The 18,838-nt window shown below is 42.3% G+C and overlaps 1 protein-coding gene across 3 annotated transcripts in view; it reads right to left on the bottom strand.

The window, feature by feature from the left end:
- Positions 1-1,353: 1,353 nt before the first annotated feature.
- The window catches only part of plcl1 (phospholipase C like 1), a 75,059-nt gene continuing 57,574 nt past the window's right edge, over positions 1,354-18,838 (bottom strand). For all 3 annotated transcript variants that reach the window (XM_086220134.1, XM_086220135.1, XM_086220136.1), the window contains exons 8-12: positions 8,501-8,863; positions 7,377-7,580; positions 4,837-4,912; positions 4,101-4,210; positions 1,354-3,165 (exon numbers count right to left, since the gene is read on the bottom strand). In XM_086220134.1, coding sequence (XP_086076260.1) covers positions 2,968-3,165; positions 4,101-4,210; positions 4,837-4,912; positions 7,377-7,580; positions 8,501-8,863 — 951 coding nt within the window. In that variant the 3' untranslated portion in view covers positions 1,354-2,967. The remainder of the gene's footprint in view (positions 3,166-4,100; positions 4,211-4,836; positions 4,913-7,376; positions 7,581-8,500; positions 8,864-18,838) is intronic.

The raw sequence follows: 18,838 nt of genomic DNA, 5'->3' as shown, positions 1-18,838 counted from the left end.
CTGAAATAACAAGCTGCCATCTTTCTGTGCAAGCTAGCAAAGATCCTCTTTGTAAATACAGTGTGTACCCGATGGATTCTTCTGAAAAGGAGGTCAAACGTAACTAATTACTGAAACTCAATCCTGACCCCCAAGACCTCAATATTACTCCCGTGTCTCCACAGGTAAAATAAATCCCACTGCCTGTTTGACCCAAATGTATCCCCCATGTAAACAAGCATGTACAACTGAACTCAGGAAGCCAATACTACGGTTTATTTTACTGGAGGTGATGCATCATTAATGCCACGGGATCTCCTCGCAAGTAAGATGATCTCCAGAAAGCAACTGGTAGTTTAGGTGTCTGAGCATGCCTCTAGGGGCAGTAGAGAGCCTCAACAGAGATCCTGAAGCGACTGTCGAGAGGAAATATAACAAAACGATTGACAGTGGTGGAGAGGCCAGGAAAGGCATCATGCCAGACAGAAGCACACAAACACACACAACTCAAGGCCTTAGTGTGTTATTATTAAACCAGAACAGCAGGTGCTGTCACTCTGTCTATTGCTCACAGCCAATTATGATCCTCTCTCACACACACACACAAGAGCAAACCTTAATCCAAATCTTTTCCTTCTACACCCCTAAACTCACACACACACACGATCTGTCTCCACTCCATGGCTTCTACTTTTAGCTCCTTCTCTCTCTCTCTCTCTCTCTCTCTCACACACACACACACACACACACACACAAAAATGTTATTAGGCCAAACCTCCTCCTGTGTTTGTGTTTGTGTGTGTCTGTGCGTGCGTGTGTCACATGGTGCACCAGTGCTGTCACTCCCAACCTGCAGCCCCCCTGAGAGGAGCAGCAGGAGCCAGACGACGAAGGAAAGAGGAGGTGTGAAAGATGTTACTGCTGAAGGGGAAGTCATGAAAGGCAACAAAACAGTGTACAGCAAGAAGGGATATATCATTCACAATATTCAGTAGTCCTGCACAAGCACTTCATGGGGCTTAACGGGTTAGAAAAGCTCCTCCTCATCCTCATGTTTCAGCGTTTTCAGCTCAAAAACCCCTGTCAGCTGTGAGTGGGTAACAGCTGTAATCTCTCATCGGCTCACCTTCCTGCCTCTCTCAAAGGGCAGAAACATTCAAAAAGTCCTCTTCATCCCTGCTATCTTCAAATGCCTGTTTCACTGTTGGCTGCAGCAGTTTTACATAGATGTGTTCAAATAAAAGTCAAACACACTTGCGTTACTTAGTTCTTTTTTTTTTTTAAATAAGGAAACAACCCTGTTTTGTTGGATGATGCATTTTTGGCATTGTGTAAAGGGAATTCAAGGAGGTATTTGGAATCAAATGAGCTTAGTTAGCTGTTGTAGCTTCACTCCTGTCAAGTTTGGTTGAAACGCAGAAAAAGGGCATATAAGAATACCAGTAAAAAAAAAAAAAGTTAAAAGAAGGTTTTTCTCCTGTATTTAAGAAGAAACACACATAAACACTCAAAAGGCCAAGTCACTGAAAGCACAACTAAGATCAGTAGCACCTGCTGTACATGGTTTTAAATCCTTCAGTCATTACATGTTGAGTTATATCATTTATCACACCACTACTGGTATTACTTGGACATTAAAATGCAGTGTAACCACTTCACACGGCTTTTCCGACACATAAATCTGTTAGCCCACATGTTGGTAGCATCAGGAGGTTACATGATCCACACGTGTACTACAGTACATCTAAGCTATCACAAACATCCTCCACTTCTCTAATTACTGCGGCTCTCTTCACCTCCACCTCATGTTTCAGCGCCCTCACCCCCACCCTCACCGGGTAAACCCCACAACCCTCCGGGTGGAGATAACGAGAGCCTGTGCCTGCTGGTTATTTGAAATAATGCGCGGCGTTGGGTGAGGGACTGTGTGGGATTGTGTATAATTGCACTAAAGTCGTGACAGTACACCTCAGCTTAAAGTCAGAAACAGCCAGATAAGAACGCCTGTCTGAGAGGTTTGTGAGTTTTCAACATGTAGTGTGTGGAATCGTTTCTCATACTGCAAGAGAAAAAAAAAAAAGCTGCTCGGAGATTTGGATCATGAAATATCCTAAATGAGGACCGGCTCAGTCAATTAGATTAAAAAGAAAAGAAGATATACGATAAATGCGACTTTTATTCAAAAACTCACAAATAATAATTGTTGTTGAAGATAAGGGATCCTTTAAGAAACGGATAAAGACTTTCGTCTTCAGTGTAAAAACAAACAGCCCAGTGTGGCGTGAAGGACAGAACTGTCGTCCAAAGAAGCTACTACATCTGTCTTTTGCCTGAATATCCAAAACACAACAGAAGTTGATGAAAATAAGTGTGTACTTCAGGGTGACGGTGTTAACTGCGGTTACAAACAAAATAATAAGTACCTTAAAACTTCTGTGAGTTAAAAAAAAGTTTCTAGGCTACTGGTATTAGTAACTCTGCACTTCTGCACTTGTGGGTAACGTCACACTTTTTTGCCTTTGCGGCAGACAAACTCAATTCTCCTTATTCATCCTTCTACTGAATCTCCAGCAGACACTTGTCACAAATTATTCAGCCGTCGATAATTTCCTGTCTAATGAGGAAAACCTGCTGAGTTCCCCGCACGTTCCCTCAGTAAATAAAGTAGGAACCGTCGGAACTGCTTCTTTGTTTTGGAGTTACGACATTCATGAAAGGCCTCCCTGCAGGCTGGAGCCATGATAAACTGATGGACTCACCATAAGGCTTTAACAGATATACTGCTGTGGTCTAGTCTAGTCTAGACACTCACTGCACTGGATTAAGGGAGACACCCTGCCAGAGAGAAAATCCTCTCTCATCTGGGGCTTTTCTACATCCACATTCCTCCTTTGTTCTGTCTTCCTCGCTGTCATATCTCCTCCTCCCCATTATTCCCTGTAATTACTCCTTTTTAATCTTTGGCAGCGTGCTGGACCCGAGGGGTTGTCAGATGCGTCCGTTGCCGTGTGTGCTGCTTCGGCGCACAGCCAAGGGTTGGGAGGTATAGTGCAGCTCAGCCGCGGAGAAGGTGGAGGAGGACGAGTTGGAGGAAGAGGTGAGTCCGCAGGCTTCGCAGGCCAGACCCAGCTGCCTCAGAGCATCCAGGGAATCCATCTTGGCTCCCCGCAACAGATCAATCTGACCCTGCAGCACGGAGGAGATGCCAAACTCACATACACATGAAAATACATGGGATGGTAAGAATACTTGGACAGTTTACGCTTCAGAAAATAAGCAATATTGTGATAACGCCACCAATGCAAAGTACAATTATTTACCCAGGATAACTTAAAAACATTAACATTGATCATATTATTTTATGCCTTTTATTAAGGACATTTAAGTAAGACTAAAATCGCCTGAACATGAAAATTGAAGATTTGCGTAGCAGTAGTACATAGGATCGGGGTGATGTCATCAAAGGCTGCAAAAACAAGAGAGAGTGACATTAACAGCTAAGTTGCTTCTAAACCGTTCAACAACCTTGTCACCAGTGAACCAGCACGGTAAACCTGGTGTGTGTGTGCAGCCCAGAAATCTTAAACCAAATTATCAAGACAACCAGCCAAACATGGCAGTTCAGTGCACACTGCGAGTGTCAGCTGACCTCGGATGACCTCAGCTGCCAGTGACCTTTCAATGAGATGACTGCATGAGTGCCGATGAGGGAATTTCCAGGAAGATGACGAAAACCGGCCAGTAATGCAACACCAGTGCAAAATCAAACATTTGTAGCTAGCATACCGTGACGCAGGCAGTCACAAAATCAGATCAACTGCATATATTTGGAGATGCATGATAGAAACAGCTGTGGACCGCCATGCGCCTTTCTAACCACTTGTGATCTAATCCTAAAAACATATCTTAAAACCAAGAGTAAACAGGGTGCGTGATTAGTTACATTTGTGTTGCATCCAAAACACACTTTTGATTGATTTAGAACCTAATGACAACCACATTCCACCGGACTATTTAAAGGCATTTCTTGTACCGTGCACCCTAGAGAATGCGCTTCTACCTCGGACCCTCGCTGAACGGATATGAGTCTGGATAGAGTTTGGATGTGCGGTTTCCAGTACCTTGAGCACAGTGATGTTCCAAGTGAAACTCTCCACCGCTTTACTTAGCTTGCGTCCTTTCAGTCCCTCCTTTTCCCCGAGCCGAGAAAGATCTTCATGGTAGTCCATGCCTTCAACACAAGACACCCGAGACAGAAGCTCAACAACATTTTGGTTTCAACAACTCAAAATCCAGGTCACATGTCGTGTCAGGATGCTGACAAAACGCTTAGAGGAGAACGTCATGAACGCGGCTTGACACATACTGGATTTCCATATTTTACGCAGAAGTAAGGTGTCATCCTTCATTACATTTACATCAGCAGTTAAAGGTCAGATGTGGTCTGAGGCTTTGAGAGGGTCTAATAATAAAGCAGTTGGGCCTTATCACTGTAAATGTTTGCTCCACTGCTGTCAGACTGTTGCACAGAACTACTTTCAAGTGCAGATTTATTTCAAACAACATTTCAAGCAGAGCCACTTGAAAAAAAAGGAAAAAAAAACACAGGTGATGAATTTATTTGAGAGCATTAAAACTGCCACTTTCTACTAGTAATGTTGTTTACTGCCTCGGTAAGCCTGGTGAAGTTCGCCTCTTTGATGTTCACATCAAGCTTAATACTTTTGAGGGAATATCAGCACACTGCCATTGTTTTATTCATGAGCAATCCTCAAAACAATTTGCACTCAGTTCATTATCGGCTCACGTCAGCCTGAGCAGCCACTCATCCCCGTGCCACTGCTCGATGCTTTTTACCTTCTCTCTGCACCTGCGCGATCCTCTCCTGAACGCCATCTGCGTTCTCGATCAGCTGCTTCTGGGCGGCGATCATCTGAGCAAACAGGAGGGAGAAGTGTAAAATAAAATGTCGCTTTAAAGCCTTTGTTTCAACCAATTTGGATATGCTTTATATTAGAGGCTTGTTCAGCTTCATCCCTCTCTTCTATGTTTTGATCCACGATACAGAACATGTCACAACGTGCGGGTGAGCAAAGCGGACACACTAAACAGACAACAGCACATCCCAGGGATGATGTATTTTTGTAGGCCGGCCCAGAAGTTAGCACCACCAAGGGTTCCCTTTACCAAAAAGCCCATATGTTTTTATTTTGCAAAACTAAAGTTCATGTTTTGTTCTGTGAGATAATCTTGACAGATGACCACCACTTGTGATGGTTTTTGAAACATGAATTGAAATAAACCAGAATAACCATGAGTGGTGCAGTGCAAGAGGACATGCGGCAATGATCTGAACTCCCTGAGTCAGAGACGACGCAACTCTGCGCAACTTTGTATTTTATGTAACGAGTCTGTGTTAAGAGATGAAGAGTAAGAATCAAAGGGCAGAAGACTGACTCCAGGCTAGCAGAGACAGAGACAAGGGCGAGTGTGTCTGAGTGTTTGATGACTGAGTTTCGTGTGTGTGTGTGTGTGCGCGCGCATGCACGCCAATCATGACTTCATGAAACTGACCTGCCGGGCTCACACTTGAACATCATCAACCAGCTGATATGCATAAACATGAAGTGTTGGTTGGAAGAAAACCCTCTGTGCTGAGATGTGTGTAGGTGTAATAACAGAGCGCTGACACAGGTGGGAGAGATACGTCCTGATCTGATGCACAACGAGTGGGAGGAGACGCAGCTGGCAGTGTGTGTGTCTGTGTGTGTGCGTGTGTTAAAGCAGTCTCAACTCACTTTGACCCAATTTAAAACTTAATTATAAAAACTGCTCACATTGTAGCTAATGAATTTGCATGTTGTTAAACTAACCTTGTTTTTATTATGAATTCCACAGCGAATATAAACTAAAATATCTCAACTGGACGGAATTTAAATCAGGAGAAGACATGCAGATCCTTTATCTGTAAACCTCTTGGAGGGGGCTGGGCCAAAAAAGTTGTCTCATTAATCAAGAATTGATCTTCACACCTAAAAGGTGCTGTTTCATTATTTTAAGTGACATTTTTAAGCCAAAAGTTCGTCTTCAGACCTGAAAATCAGACAGATGTATGTCATCTTCACACCACGACTCAAGACACGATTGACAAAATATAATCAGCAGCAAGCACCTCAGTCCCCAGTCCGAAAACAGTTATACCAGTAGTGTTAGCAGTAGTAGCAGGAACAATGATACGAACAATTTTTTCACTTATGTCATGAAAAATAAAGCCCAAGATCTCTAAGGCCCTGATTCCCACGTTGGATTATGCATACCCCCAATGGTAGGAGTTATATCAGAGGGTAGACCAAAAAGATCCAGTTGAACCCATCTGATGCAGGGCCCCCAGTATCGTGTCTCACAGAGCTAGCATCAATGTTCGCGGAACTAGCCTAGCCACTGGTGGTGCTAGCTAGCACTGACTGAGGTAGCAGGGGTACACAGCAGGAAATTGAATCCTTGTGAGAGAACAGCATTTTATTAAAAAAAAAAAGTTTGGGAACCACTGTTAAAAAAAAAAAAAATCCTGGTAACATTGGCATAATTCTTCTTCTAGCTGTTACTCTGGGTCTTAAATCTCATAAAAGACCAACACAAACAATGTTTACTTGTTTCTCCTCACGACAGGAATCTACAAACTGAAAAACCTTCACCAAAAACCTTTAATGAGGCAACGACAGAACTGACACGGATCAGACTGACAACCACTTCTTTTGTGCTTTATTAAGAGTCATGATGAGTGTCTGACAGCTCACATGCAAGAAAAAATGTCATACTATGCGCATCTTTCGTTAGAATCCTTTAGGTCCATTTTCATATGGCTCTATTATTATTAATAACTATTGGTCAGATCAGTCACAACTCAAATTAATATGCATCATCACAACTGTGGTGGTTGGAAGTGTATATAAATGCTCCACATTTGCATAAATAAGTTCCATTAAAGATACCCTGATCAGCTTGAGACATACTTTTGGAGTAATCAACATAACATGTTTGTGAATATCGAACTCAAAATGTCACAAGATTCAAGAATCCCTTCCAAGATTCCTGGATCTTTATCTAGATCCTGGGCAGTCTGCATGTGCTCTTCCCTGGTGCAACGCGTATCCCTGGAAATGGGCCACGTGATTGCATAATCAAAGAAAAAACACATAGCATATGGAGGCAAAAATGGGTTACAAATCTCAAGCTTCATGTTCTTAAAGCATTCAATACGGCGCTTCAGTTCAGTGGATCTACTTGAATTACCAGCTAAAATAGATGAACAGGTGGTTCTGATAAAAGGTGTGAAAGCAGGAGCTGTAGTAGGGTTACTCTCCACTACACTCATCCTCCTCCTCCATCTGACTCACCGAGTTGTAGGCAGTGAGCAGTTTGCGGGTCGGCTCTGACAGGTTGACCTGCGACTCCAGACACGGGTAGCCCTCCTTCAGCACCATGGCGGCCCCCATAGTGCCCTCAGGGCTCTGTAGCCTGGTGGCCAGGCTCTGGATGCACTGCTTCAGTTTGGCCACTGTGGGGAGCCCACACTGTTCTTTGAAACTGGCTGTGGAGCCCTGAAACATGACCAAAAAAAGAAACAAAGAAGAGGAGGAAGAGGACAAGAGGGAAAACAGAATCAGATGACCATGTCAGCAGTAAAACTGAGCAGGAAAGAGGGGGAAAGGTCAGAAAGAGTGACACACACTTTCCTTCTCATCTGTTGTCTCTCTCGTGTATTAAATCAATATGGCCACTTTTAATCAGCTGAAATCAGCCTTCGCTTGATCGAGTTTGGCGAGACTGTGAAATGAATCTGGAAGCGAATCACACTTGGAATTTTTCAACAGATGCAGGTGCATCAGGATGCAAAACTGGCTGGTATTCAAATCTGACAGGAACAAAAAACAAAAGTCATGTGTTCACGTGTTGACATGCCATTTTGGGTCATTTCAGAATGAGGGTAAAATGGCACTAAAATAGGAAACACTGCTGTCTGCCTCAACATTATTTGCCACCTGGCAGAGCGATTATCACGCCCACCTGAGTGTGAGTGTGTCTGCATGTGTGTGACAGACATGGAGCATCATAGGCCCGATGGATAATAATGGACTGAAGCAGATGAGCCCACAGCTGGACTTGTGGCACTGAGACAGAGAGACGGGGGGGGTGTGCGTCGGAGGGACAGTGAGACTTTGTGGATTATCCAGTGAGAGCAGACAGAATGTCATTTCACACTTTCTGCTGAGTAATTCACATGAAATTGTTTAATTCAGTGAAAAAAAAATTGAGCACAAGCTTTTTAAACCCTCAGAACAGGAAACCAAGCTGTCTGTGTTGCAAAACATCACAAGGGTAAACATGTTGTTTAGGACGTGGATGAACTGATGAGCGAATCTGTCACATTTGTCAAGCCCTGGCGCTCAATTTAACACACATTTAGAATTTAGAAGCATATTTTTCTCGACCAGTTTAAATGTAAAGTCCTTGGTCTCACCTGAGCATCTTCCCGCAGGTCCATCACCTCCTTGAGGGGGGCACAAGCCAGTTTGAACGTCTCATCCACCGCTTTGATGCCTGTGTGTCTCAGTGTGACGTACTCCCTCCCTCGCCGCCCCACCCTCCTCACTGACAGACCTCGACGCTGGGCTTTCCCGCCACCTCGCCGGTTGGTGATCGCCACGTGGACGAACAGGCTGGTATGGGGTAAGGGGTCTCCTGCGAGGCCCAGCAGGGGCACATTGCGGTAGCCAGACTGAAGGCACTCAAAGGCCACACTGTACTGACCGATGAAGTCATCTCCAATGTAGTCATCATCCAGTACCACGAACCGCAGCAAGGCCAGCTCCGGCATGTTCACCTGGAGGACACCAGCCATGAAGGCTCAGTGAAGGTCAGCGTGAAAATAAAACCATGTCAAACCTTTTTCACAGCATTCACAGCAACTGTTACTTGAGCTACAACTGAGCTAATGTGTTTCATTAAAGTTTCAGTAGGGTTGGATACTATCAGCTCATTAAATGTTTGTAGTAGTGCCCTAGTCCTCCATTTTTGCCCACAAGGGGCGGTATTAATGACGACCAGAGAGGAGTCCACATTTAGAGAACTTAGCTGAAGACCAGAGATTGAGTCCCGTTTCACCTGTGAGCTTCACATTTCTAACGGAATGTTAGACGTGTCGACGAAAGTCACATGACCTTAAAACCGAGAGGTGTAATTTACCGTTCGAATACGTGCTATGAACTAGTGTGACCAGCTGGAGCATCCAGTTCAACAGGACTGCAATCTTTCAGAGTCGCACTGGACCAGAAGTCCTGTATTTTTCTTTTATTTATTTCTTTATTTTTAGCTCAGATCAAAATGATAGCTAAGTATTGGGCCTGCTGTCGGATGAAGAAGCTTAAACTGGGCGATGAGTTTGTAAGTAGACTTTTTGAACGGTTTTGCTGTTGTTATATAGTCCATGTCGATCAGCCTCAGGCTAATATGAGGCTAACATTTTCTGACTTCTAGAGTCACCATCATGTCTTGCAGGAGGAGAAAACATCTTTGTGAGTTCAGTTTTTGTGAAGCACACTTCGATGAAAATATTTTATCAACTGCTGCTTCCACAGAAGGAACATCCATGTGTGTATATATTTATTTTTCCATTGAGCCGGATGTGCTAATATAAGCAGATTATGGGGCGTTATGAAATACGACTGGGAACATCAAACATGTAGTATTTTTGAACCACTCTGAAAAGAAAACGTCCCCCCTTGTCATGACATTATTTCTGCCCAGCGATATTCTGTCACCACTATGATTAGCAGCACTTAAGCGCAGCAGCACTCGTTAATCATATTGTCACTATCATTCAAAAGCAAAAAAAGAAAGCTCTGGTGTCTGCGATCACCTTTCACCTGATTTCAGTTGGTTCTAAGGTGAGAAATCAGATTCAAAATGTTACGAATGTGTAGTAAAAAAATCTACGGATGGTAAATCAACCCTAAAAATGCATATGATGAAGCTGCCTGTCATACTGTAATGCACGTATATTTTGCAATATGAATACAGTTATAAGATCAATATTTCAGGCATAATAGAATCAAATATGTGTTTACTTGAAGAGAATTCTGGATATTGGATAAAGACTTTAAAAGAATTTTAGTTTTCTGTCTTTTTTAAGCCTTACTTTGGTCTCCACCAATAGATTTCTGAGTAATTTCCCTTTAATTGTTCCACTCATGCAAGTAAATAAAAGCTTTTTCAGTCCCCAAAAGCAGAGATATTACTTTTTGGCATGTGTGTTATTAAAATACATAATTATTGATTCGTGCAGATTCAAATTCCATTCCACATTCATGGTTAACCTCTGAAAAGAACTGTTTGCGTGTAGCTCTATAATTTTAAGAATTCAGTGCTACTTAAAACAACTTGAGTTTGTTCCTGATTATAAAAGTCTTGGTGAAAGTCTTTTCAGGCTTTTATCAGTTTGATGTCTATCATCTGGGACGACAAAGACGTTACGCGTCTGATTCAGGATCATCAGGTCAGCTTTAATTAGGAGTGACACTCAGAAATGTACTAAATGTACTACCTTCTCTTTATAACACACACACACACACACAAATTGTGTCGGTGTTTCTCTGCATAACCAATTGAGCAGAGGAACAAAGAGCGAACACATTTCCTAATGACAAAAATGATAACTTATTGTGTTTGCGCTTCATAAATCCAAATACAGACACACACACACACACACACACAGAGTAAAACAGAGTATCGTTCTATCATTCCCTGCAGAGACAGAGGATACAACTGCTGCAGTTCAGTTTTGTGTGTGTGTGTGTGTGTGTGTGTGTGTGTGTGTGTGTGTGTGAGCGCGATCCTGAACAATAAAACCATATGGAGTCCTCAGCAGCAGCACAGATAAGACACTGATTCTCTCATGAATATTGTGATGAGTTTGCACGAGTCTGAATTTGTTCTGTCAGATCGGTAAAAGTCTCGTCGTCGTCACCGTCAGCAGCAGCAGCACTTAAGCTGATTCCTGAAGCGAACGCCCCTCTGCCGAGCATCAAAGGGTGCCGCATTTACGTTACACCTGCATTTGATCACCTGCCTCACATCACTCACGCCAACCACCAGCAGCAATTTGAGGAGTTTTCAGCCGAGGTGAGCAGATTACTGCTTCCCTGCTTCCCTGCATGGCACATAAACAAGGTTCCAATGGTGGAAATTTTGCTGTGGGAGGTAAAAGTGGGGAATTTTGGGAATCTCCTCTTTTTTCCTTTTCTGCAAAAGAGTTTGAAACTTTCTATTGGTATTAATGGTAATGTACAAGAATTAACATGACCATACAGTCTGAAAATTAATGGGAATCAACAAAACCTGAACTTGATATATTGGGTTAATTTATATAAACAACATTTAACCATGTATTTTACGTTCTTCCATCACATTCACAGATTATTCCCACGTCACATGCTACTGAAGGCTCTATGAGGCCACAGCACAATATTTCATTTCATTTTACCTTCTGAATTGGACTCTTTTGGAGGGGGGGGGGTATTCATTTTCTCTAACATGAATGCATCACTATTAATGCCACACCGTATTTTATTTCTGTCAAAAGCGATCTATACATAAGATGCGTTGTTATTTTTATCTGTTGTTCTTCAGTAAAACAATCCATATTGAAGATGTAGGCACAAACATATGCAATCGGAACGTTAATTTTAAAATGTTGGAATGTATTTCTGCTGGTCAGAAAACAAAATATTTGCATTAATGCCTGTACAGTATATGAGAAGCTATATAAATTACCCCTAAATTTCCAATTTATTCTCTTCAAATTTGAATTGTCTGCCACACTATATTAAAACATTTCCTTATTTGAGATAGTAGCTATTTTAACTCCCTGTTTAACGCTATCATTAGTTAAGTAAAGCCTCTTTGTGCATCTGCTACACACAGTCTGATGCAGAAACTCCTCTGAAACGCGAGGCACAAACTGCATACCAGTAATTTCAGGAGACAGCAGACGTGATCGGTGGTACATCGGTTGTGTTTGCTGGGTATGAGCTTGTTATACGGTCAGTAAGGGGAACAAAAAAGCCGAGATTTCTATCCTGACTTTGAAGGGCACTTATGAAGCTACTTTCTGGAGCACTGAGACCCTGCGGTATGATATTAGGTCAAGCAAAGCATGGAAAACTTCAATCTGCTGATTTCCTAAAATCCTTTCATTCGAGCCTGAGGAACTCATCGACTAATTTGCGGTCGGCAGCTTTATTTTGACGCTCCTGTCGTCATGTGAAAACTTTTTTGTCGTCACATTTTAGCGTGTTAACATTTGCCTTCGTCTTCTGCTGGCAGGAGGTCACATGTTTGTTGTGATGATGGATCATTTCCTCCAGCAGAATCCTGATTCTCTGCACTTGCTTTTCTCACCACATCTTACTGTAATTCACTTGCAATAAAAAAAAAAAAATAGAATTCAGCCTAAGAGAGGTTTCCTCAAATCGCAGTTCCAGTACAAGTGAAATAGCAGAGTTCTATAAGTACAATTACAAAAGATTTTAATAGTTATATCAAAATACTAGATAAGCAGCACCTGTGGCAGTAATACACAACTCTACCAACAGGGTTTCCCACAAATAGACCTGACTTAGGCTCCCCAGGTATATCAACACAATATGAGCTAATCACTGTAAGCTAGGGTGACCAGATGTCCCACTTTATGTAGCAACCAAATTTACATCCTGCAAATTGAGACCATGACCTGCATTGTGATTGGCTGTAGTTTTTAGAGGCCTGCAGGTGCATATCCAACATCTGGCTTTTAGTGCCGTGATTAGGGCTGTCAATCAAATCAGGCAACCTACCCTTTGTGTGTGCCGCAGTTTGATTGACAGCCCTTTGATTCAGCCTCGGTCCCCGACGTGCAGCAAGTTGACCTGTCACACCCATACAGCCGCAGGGGAAGTTGCATGCTGGTTTTGGCAAAATACGGCGGAAAAATGGAACTAACACAAACATGGACATGCGGACTAAACAAAACAGGGAAATAAGACACAGTATCCAAGTATGATTATCGAATCTCCAGTCAAATCAAAGAATTCCAAAGCTAATTTATCTGTTTGACACAAGAATGCTAATAGTAGCCAGCTAGCCAGCTTATCACTTGTGTGTTGTGCTACTTGTTGCAAAAAAAAAAAAGCCTAATAGTAAAAAAGGGGTTGAGTGCTCCAGGGTGGGGTACGGATACAGAAATCCTGGGTCAAGACAAAGGTAGCCAAATGCACTTTAAGGGTGTATTGATGCCCAGCTGAAAATCTGACACACTCTTCATCTGCTTTGAGGGAATGACACCACGTGTGTGAACAAACAGGCTTGTTGCTCAGAGCCATGAACGGGGTAGGGAAATAATTAGGACCGACTACAGTAATGCAACGTCTTCACCCGTGATGAGTAGAGAACAACTAGCAAAATCTAGACAAATACAAAAATGATACTTTAACACACGCTGAGATGCAGGACCATGTAACCCCTCATGTTTGATAGATTTGTGTGTGCATTCTAGGATGAGGGAGAGGTTGATGATGGATGGAGGAGTGAAAAGCAAACCTGTCATACTTTCTAAATGGAGACGGGAAAGCCCCTTTGGCTCACACTGAACTATTCCAAAGAATACGTGTGTGTGTGTGTCTGTGTGTGTGTGTGTGTGCGTGTGTGTGCAAGAGAGAGAGAGAGCTCTAGGTGATATGGAGAACAGACAGACAGCTCCAGCAGACTGTGCAAGTGTGTGTGTGTGTGTGTGTGTGTGTGTGTGTGTGTGTGTGTGTGTCACTCCAATCCTGTTGTCTTGTCTCTCATTCTCAAATGTTCCCAGACGAGCCTGTGGCTAAGCCAAAGAGTTCAGTGACTGTTAATTCTGTAAAATTCAAAACAAATGATTCTCTTAAAGGATGATGAGACACAAGGCTGTATCACTTTTCTCCCATTTAACATCCTCACATCTGGCGCTGCGGTGTTACAAAAAATTTTTGTCTGACAACATCATAAAAACAAGTTACAGCTGTGGACTTTTTAATCATTCTGATTGTCTTGTGCATTAAATGTTGAACAAGAGAATCCAGATAGAAATCCACACATTAATTGTCAGTAGTAATAGTCTTAAGTTTTTTCATATAATATTGTGTGAAAAAAAAAAATCCTCCAGATCTGCTCCTTCCACGCAAATCAGCCCTACGCTCTTTGCATAATCTTGCTGGCACACAGACAAAAAACAAAAACTAAGAACCAATCACAAACTGTGACCTCCTCGGTGGAGGTAAAAATCTGTTCTCAATCTCAACCAAAAAGTTTTTCAAATAGTTTTATGCAAATGTGAATAACAGAAGTGAATACTCACTCGCATAACAAATCTCCACCCTATGATGAAGAGAAAACTTTAAAACCCACATGAAAGCTGGTGTTTTTACACGATGCTGTGCTTTGCGGTTGTTATTGGCTTTTATTCAATTTCAAACCAACCTGGAAATTAGCATCACCGTGGGTTGCTTCGACCAAAACCCAGTGGAATTTTACATTGGATTTTGCACTGCTGCTAAAAATAAATTCTAAATTTTCACAAATGATCACCACTTGAATGATTTGTTTGAGATGTAAAAGCAATCGGTAGCGGAGCAATGTTAATGTTATGCTAGAAGCGGATGCGTGACTTCACGTCCTCAACAGCCTCTGTCTCGTTCAGCCACTTGTTAGCAAAAGCTATTTTTAAAACCACTCCTTAAAACAGCCTTAAGGACTCTTGCACCACCCTGTTGTAGGCGTGGGTTTAAGCTAAAACTCTGCTGCACATTTTTTCATTTCAATAGTTAATTTCTGCGAAACTGACAGCCCATTAAAGTGAACGAATAATAATTTTTTTCCCTATAAAAGTTGTTTATCTTTTCCTCAGCATTCAGATATCCTGATTAATGGTAGACTAACTGTCTCACAACATATTTATTATCACAAAAATTGCTGTAGCATGATACAAAAATTGTCCTGGCCAAAGTGCTGGGATAGTCTTGCTTTTATTCCAAGGCTGGTGCCATCATGCACTTGAATTATTAAGTGTGAAGTAGAAATGCTACTTTATTGATTAAAATAGTTCTACACTGTGTTGGATGGAAAACATTATTGAGCATTCGTTCCATCCTTTTTCTAACATTTTCGTACCTGCAGTAAAATAACTAGTGTCTCTTTGAACTTGGGTGTGCGTGTGTGTGTGTGTGTGTGTGTGCGTGTGTGTGTGTGCGTGTGTGTGTGGGTGTGTGTGTGCGTGTGTGTGTGTGCATCTGTGTGCCTGCGTTGCTTTGCTGTGCCCAGTGTGAGAGATGGGCTGCTGTGTCACAGCCTTGCGGACACATGATGAAGACATATATGAGAACACGCCTCAAAATACAGATACACTCTTAACTAACCGGCATGACGTCAAATGTGTGTGTGTTAATGTCTCCCTCAGCCTTGGGTAAATACTGAGAAAGCTACTGAGACAAAACGAAGACAAAACTGACCCTTTTTAATACTTCGCTTTCCTTTTTCTTTGTTTCTTCCCATAAAAATGCATGTTGTAAGTTATTATTCAAGAAGCTTATCTCAACTGCTCAGGACTTTCACACCAGGCAGTTTTTTCGAGTGTGCTGAAAATCTGAGTTGTGTGACGCAGAGCAGACCAACCTCAGAATTTTGTGACTTCAGACGTGACACTTGTGCTCATGGAAACTCTCAGGGCAGCACTCTGTGGTTGTGTCTATAAATCAATTGGTAACCATGGTAACACACAATTATGTCACCACTTGGTTGCTGGTAATTTTCCCTGTTGCACAAGAAGTAAAGAAGGTTGGTAACAACGTGTTATGTTCTTCTCTGTTTCTTATTGAAATCTAGGAATGACTTGATAACATTTCACCTTATACAGTTAGTGTTTTAAGTTTTGATAAGAACTAAAATGTTGTATTTTTAGAAACAACCTACTTCACATTTGTATGGTGTGAAATGACCAGAATAATCCATTTATCCATCCATTTTCTACCGCTTATCCTGTTAAGGGTTTGGGGGGGGGGGGGGGGGGGCTGGAGCCTATCCCGGCGGCTTTCGAGCAAGAGGTGGGGTTCACCCTGGACAGGTCACCAGTCCATCACAGGGCCAACACATAGAGACAGACAACCATTCACACTCACAGTCACACCTACAGTCAATTTAGAGTATCAATCAGCCTCGTCCCCTCTTGATGTCTTTGGACTGTGGGAGGAAGCTGCAGTACCAGAGAGAACCCACACAGGAACAGGGAGAACATGGAGACTCCACACAGAAAGATCCTGTGCTGGAGCCAGGACTCAAACCCGGAACCTTCTTGCTGTGAGGCGACAGTGCTGACCACTGAAATAGTAATTAACAGTATCTGCACATGTGCATTGCTCATTAACAGCTGCAGTGTTCTGTGCTTCAGGAGGGTTTACTCCAAACAAAGGAGGCCCTAATTCACATCAAAGACTTGATACAATTGAATTTAAAATGAGGCTTGTGGAGAGTTTTGTGAAATTCTTCTTCACTTTTGTTTTCACAAATAAGGAAGTGCTTTCATCTTTTGGCACATCAGTATCCCATTATCATCAGTATCAGGACATTAAAAAGTATACACAAAAAACCGAGTCTGTTCCGAAGAGAGGATTACATGCAACAGAGACATAATCTGACTGATTAAAACATATTTCTCCAAGTCTCAAATTCTTTTCCTCATCTGCATCGTTATCTCTATTTTTCATTACTCGCTTCTGTCTCACATTAAGTGAACGGACCAGTTCTACAGATAGAAGCACACAAAATTTATTGTGTTAATATTTACTAAGGGTGACTGACTATATTTGGGTTTCACAAAGACTCTAGTTAATAGACTCACTCTTGGTACACTTGTTATCGATGCTCTAATAGGCTGAAAATTTGGCCCAATCCATAAACCCTGCAGAGTATTTGCTCAGGTTTGTTGAATTTTCTGTGTCGGCAGTGTTCCAACATCAGCCTAATGGATGTATAACTAAATCAAAACACTTTCGGGCTCATAATAAATTCCTGTTCATTCACACCCGAATGCAAAATGTCAGCCACAGAGGAAAGAAGATTTATTGAGATCCAGACCATGGTGACCTCATCGCAGGCTACCAGGGTGATTTACGAAAACGGGCTCAACTCTCTCTTTTGGTAGTAAAATTAACATACGATCACAGCAGGAAGTTCAAAATGGAAAGTTCTTTTGCGGCACTTCCTTTGAATAAGAAGTATTACAGGGGTTGTTTGCAGTGTTGGTGAAGTTACAGTACGTCTGCTGGAAGGCAAGACGCTGAATACACACTTATGACGTGGCTGCAGACAACATGGCTTATCAGTTGTGACAGCTTGTCATTATAGCTCAGCTGTAGTGATACAGGACTCTGTCACTGAGGGAGAACTAAAGCCAAATGAACAACACCAAAGTCATCATATCCTGTGTCATATAATGAATTCACTGCACACAGTCATTGAATTACACGCGCGCGCTCGCACACACACACACTCACACACACTCCAATTACATACTCCGAGAGAAGATCAGACCTTTCCACATAAGCTTCTTTTATGTAGATGACATTTTTTCTCTTTGATTCTCATATAAATGTTAAATCTAATCAATCACACATCTGGCTTACATTATTTGATCATTCTTAACGATAAGGTCATCAACAGAACGCTTCAGATTTGACACCAGACTGCAAGGAATTTTGTCTTGTCTCACTTGTTTTTCAGTGAAGGAGGTCATGGAGGGTCTATCAGGAACTAAGAAGGTCATCTGAGCTCCACAAAGGCTCCAATTATTATTTTCTGTCATACAAATGGGATAAGATTGCGGAGCCATCAAGCAGTTATAAATGGAATATGTGGTTTCTCTGAATTTTTCGCTATGAACAATGTTGTACTGTGTTACAATAATTACTTTCCTTTGGAGTGTTTTATACGCACAGTCCTGTGTAACATTTTGAAATTTCCCTTTGAGGTGCGCTTACTGCTGTAATGTTGTCTTGTAATAATCTCCATCCATTCGTATATACATTTTCTACCAGGATGCTGAGTCTGTTCACGTCATCCCAGCTCCTCTTCAGGACCACAGGTTGTGGATCTGAACAGTTGGATCTGCCCAAAACACCTCAGAGCCCCCCCACCTGCTCTATGAGGCTAAGCACAGCAGCCTTGTGGAGAGACTGATACCAACTGTTTGTATCAGTGAGCTCCCTTTTTCTATTACTGACTATGAGTAAGGGTTGGAACAAAACTACCAGTTAGATGGTAAATGGAGATTTTGTCCTCCACCTTTCTTCATCACAACAGATTTAATGAGCCCTTGCATTTTTGCTGACGCCGCACAAATCCGCTTACCTAACCTTTCGCTCTATTTCTCAAGACACCAGGATCCTTGGGTACATTGTAACTGCAGTAACTCGCTCCCAGAGTGAGCTAGGAATACCAATCCACCACTTTCCATCAGGGAAACACAGCCTCCATATTCCAGGTTGTGACTCTCATCCTGACTGTCCCAAAGCAGAAACTTCTGGCTGTGGCGTTAAAAACCTATCCAAGAAAATTCATCCAACCATTGTCTATGCTGAGTTGGCTCTGGCTGACTTTGAGAAAGGTGCAACCTGGAGAGATCACTAATCTATCACACGGCTCTGTCCAAGAAGATCTAAAACACAACAAATCTGTGACGAGGGACAGCCAGACAATGCATGTTGAGACACCACCTACTGTACCTGGGTCTGAGCCACCAAAC

The sequence above is a fragment of the Aulostomus chinensis genome, chromosome 12 (assembly GCF_037954235.1).
Source record: "Aulostomus chinensis isolate RoL2024-O1b breed Wild chromosome 12, RoL_Achi_v1.0, whole genome shotgun sequence".
Taxonomy (NCBI): Eukaryota; Metazoa; Chordata; class Actinopteri; order Syngnathiformes; family Aulostomidae; genus Aulostomus; species Aulostomus chinensis.
This window is presented reverse-complemented; position numbering and strand designations above follow the sequence as displayed.